This window comes from Entamoeba dispar, genomic scaffold (genome assembly GCF_000209125.1).
Source record: "Entamoeba dispar SAW760 scf_1105229458595 genomic scaffold, whole genome shotgun sequence".
NCBI classification, from domain to species: domain Eukaryota; phylum Evosea; order Mastigamoebida; family Endamoebidae; genus Entamoeba; species Entamoeba dispar.
Genome location: NW_001853271.1, coordinates 1262 through 4392, shown reverse-complemented (window position 1 = coordinate 4392; position 3131 = coordinate 1262). Strand labels below are relative to the sequence as shown.

General features: G+C 24.8%; 2 protein-coding genes across 2 annotated transcripts in view, besides 8 other annotated features; both read left to right on the top strand.

Annotated features, from left to right (window-relative positions):
- Positions 1-682, top strand: part of EDI_004370 (uncharacterized protein) — a gene marked incomplete at both ends in the record, with an annotated part of 1436 nt that extends 754 nt beyond the window's left edge. Inside the window, one exon of the mRNA XM_001734764.1 lies at positions 12-682. Within this exon, the coding sequence (XP_001734816.1) occupies positions 12-682 (671 nt within the window). The remainder of the gene's footprint in view (positions 1-11) is intronic.
- Positions 609-637: a sequence feature (AT_rich).
- Positions 683-705: 23 nt separating the features above from the next.
- Positions 706-879: a sequence feature (AT_rich).
- A 73-nt stretch (positions 880-952) lies between these two features.
- Positions 953-1032: a sequence feature (AT_rich).
- A 214-nt stretch (positions 1033-1246) lies between these two features.
- Positions 1247-1311: a sequence feature (AT_rich).
- Positions 1312-1363: a microsatellite.
- A 39-nt stretch (positions 1364-1402) lies between these two features.
- Positions 1403-1572: a microsatellite.
- Positions 1573-1598: 26 nt separating this feature from the next.
- Positions 1599-2642, top strand: EDI_004360 (uncharacterized protein; the record flags this gene model as incomplete). Its single annotated transcript, XM_001734763.1, has 1 exon — positions 1599-2642. The coding sequence occupies one exon, from the start codon at positions 1599-1601 to the stop codon at positions 2640-2642; it is 1044 nt and encodes a 347-aa protein (XP_001734815.1).
- A 111-nt stretch (positions 2643-2753) lies between these two features.
- Positions 2754-2782: a sequence feature (AT_rich).
- Positions 2783-2819: 37 nt separating this feature from the next.
- Positions 2820-2923: a sequence feature (AT_rich).
- The last annotated feature ends 208 nt before the right edge of the window (positions 2924-3131 follow it).

Below are 3131 nucleotides of genomic sequence, written 5' to 3'. Positions count from 1 at the left end.
TTTGTGTCCAGTTGGAACATATCAAGAACAAGAAGGAGGACAAGAGTGTAAAAAATGTTTTGCAGGAACATACCAAAATGAAACAGGTTCAACGTATTGTAAAGAGTGTGACATTGGGACATATGCAGATTATGATGGAATCACTAGATGTAAATATTGTTTACTAGGAACATACCAAAATTTAAAAGGTCAAAAAAATTGTAAAAGTTGTGGTGATGGAACATATCAAGATGGAATTGGAGCGAGTTCATGTTTAATGTGTCCAATAGGAACATATTCAAAAGGAGAAAAAAATACTTATTGTAAACAATGTGATGGAGGGTATTATCAAAATTTGAGTGGACAAAATTTTTGTAAACAATGTGATCCTGGATATTATCAACCAATGAGTGGTCAAAGTTATTGTCTTTTTTGTGAAGACACATCTGATAAAAATAGAGTGTCATGTATTAAATGTCAGCCTGGATATTCTATTAATAAAGACAAAACTAAATGTATGTTATCAAAAACTAATATAATAATTATTGTTAGTATCAGTTGTATAGTAATAATATTGTCTTCGTTAATAGCTGTATTCATTATTTCTTATTTAGTTTCATTAAAACGTGAAAAATTATCAAAAAAAATTAAAAATAAACGAAGTACTGTAAACAATGAATTACTAAAAGTGTATTTAAATTAAGTAAATTAGTTGTTCTAATTACCATATTATTTTTTTTTATTGAAACTTTTTCATTCATTATTTAATAGTTTTTAAAAATAATTAAAATAAATAGTATTTATTATTCTTTGTTTATTTTAAGAAATATTATTTATTTCTTTTACTACCTTAATTTATAATACAATTTTATAGAATTTCTGTTATTAATTAATTTTTTACTGTTGTTTATATTATATTGTTTAAAGAAAACATCTACTGATTTATTTTTTTATAATCAGTTCATTAACTAAGATTTATAAAAATTATAAATTTATCTAATATGTACTAATTCATTTTGTTAAAGAAATTTTTTATAACTTATTTGATAAAATGCTCAAGATGATATATTTCTTTTAAATTAATACTATCTATCAAATTGCCTTTCAACAGAGGAAAAATCTATTTAGTTTATTATATTTTTAATTCTCTTAAATGATTGATAATTTCGTTAAACATAACAAAATATTAAAAAGTTTCTTATATTCCAATCAGTTAGTTGTTTTATCATTCTCATAAAAAGATTTTTTTTTTCATAAAATCAAATGGTTTTTAATAATTTTCTTTAAGAAAAGATTTTTTTTAACTATTACATATTTAATACATTATTTATTTAATTTAATAAATAAATAAAAAACATATAAAGAAAAAAGTAATTCAAATAAAATGTTCAATGGTTTGTTATCGTGAAAATGATTAGTTATAAAAAATTAAGAAAGAATAACAAATTTGAAATAAAAAGAAGAAAAGATTAAAAAGTAAAAATGAAGAATAATAAAAAGAAATGAAGAATAAGTTTTTAATACAAACTGAATAAAAAAAATTAAAAATTAAAAAAAAACAACCCTTAAAATGAAAATTTAATAAAAATATAATAGAACTTTTAAAAAATTATAGTCAAATGAATCCACCTTATACTAATCCTTTTGGATATTCTGCAGTAAATTATGGTACATTAAGCCCTACATACCATCAACAATCATTACAACAACTTCAACCAATTTCTTCAAATCAATCAGAAACATATCGTGATTATCATATTTCTCAACACCAAACACAACAAGATTCTCGATTATTCACACACCGCCCTATAACATCTTCTCCTAATATTTATACATCACCAGTGAGATATGCAAAATTATCATCAGAACATGAACCTTCACCATTTCCTTCTTCAATTGATAGAATTAGACACTCATCGTTATCTTCTCCTCAGCAACAATATCATTATCAAAGAACATCACCACCTCCTCCAATTATGACAGTACGAAGAGATCCATTAGATTATGTATCAGATCAACGATCACTCTATTTATATAGAGATAATATAAGACCAATTTCTCCAGACCCTTATTTTCCTTATTCATCATTTGAAAGAACAATTTATAAACAACGAGTTGATTCACCTGATTTCTCATTAAAACAAGAATATGATATTTATCCATATCAATCATCAAAACCTATACGAACAAATATGTCAGAAGATAACGAACCAAGATCATTTTCTGTTCCTATTAAAAACGTTCAAAAAGTTATTCCAGAAAAAGAATTTCTAGTCACAGAAGAATATACAGGTGAAAGAGAATTTGAAACAATGAATGAGGCAATCACTGTATTAACTTCTTGGGCTGAAACACAACATGTTGTATTGAGGAAAGGAAGTGGTAATAACAAAACACTGAAGGATGGAACGAAAAAGAAAATTGTTTTAGTATGTCAGTGTAGTGGCAAATATAGAAGTTGTTCATATTCTCCAAGAGGTGGGTCTTCTGCCTCTAATTCAAGTTGTGAAGAAGGACAACCAACAACTTCTACTCCACAACGAACAGTCAAAAAAAGAAGGTCAAAGAAAACTGAATGTCCTTTTAGAATTAATTTGAATTATAGGGCTAATACTAACACTTGGAATATTACTAAAATGATACTTGAACACAACCACGAATAACAAATGTATTTCTTATTATTGTAAATCCATTTATTTCTTTTTCATTGATTCTTCTCTTACATGTCTTATTTTTACTCTATTTTTTTGTCTTTATTAAGAAAATTTGGAATGTTAAAATTTTTTAATAAAATTATTTTTTTCATGTAAATAATTTGAGAGAATAGAACAACAAAATCCTTATTAAGATTATTTTTGATAATAATTAAATTAAAAATAGTAATGGGAGTTAAATAACAATAATAATTATTAATTTAAAGGATAATCTTATAATTATTAATTAACAGAAATGAGTGAAGATAATGAACAATCTGGATCATTGGTAAGTGATCAATCTCAAGATTTATCTAGTCAAGACTCAAAAAGCTCTTCTGAAGAACTTGGAAGATTAGAACTCTTTAGTACTGATGATTTTGATCCAATGACTATGATGACTACGAACTTACAGTTATTTACCACACACGATATGTGATCTTTTTGAGCAATGAAAGA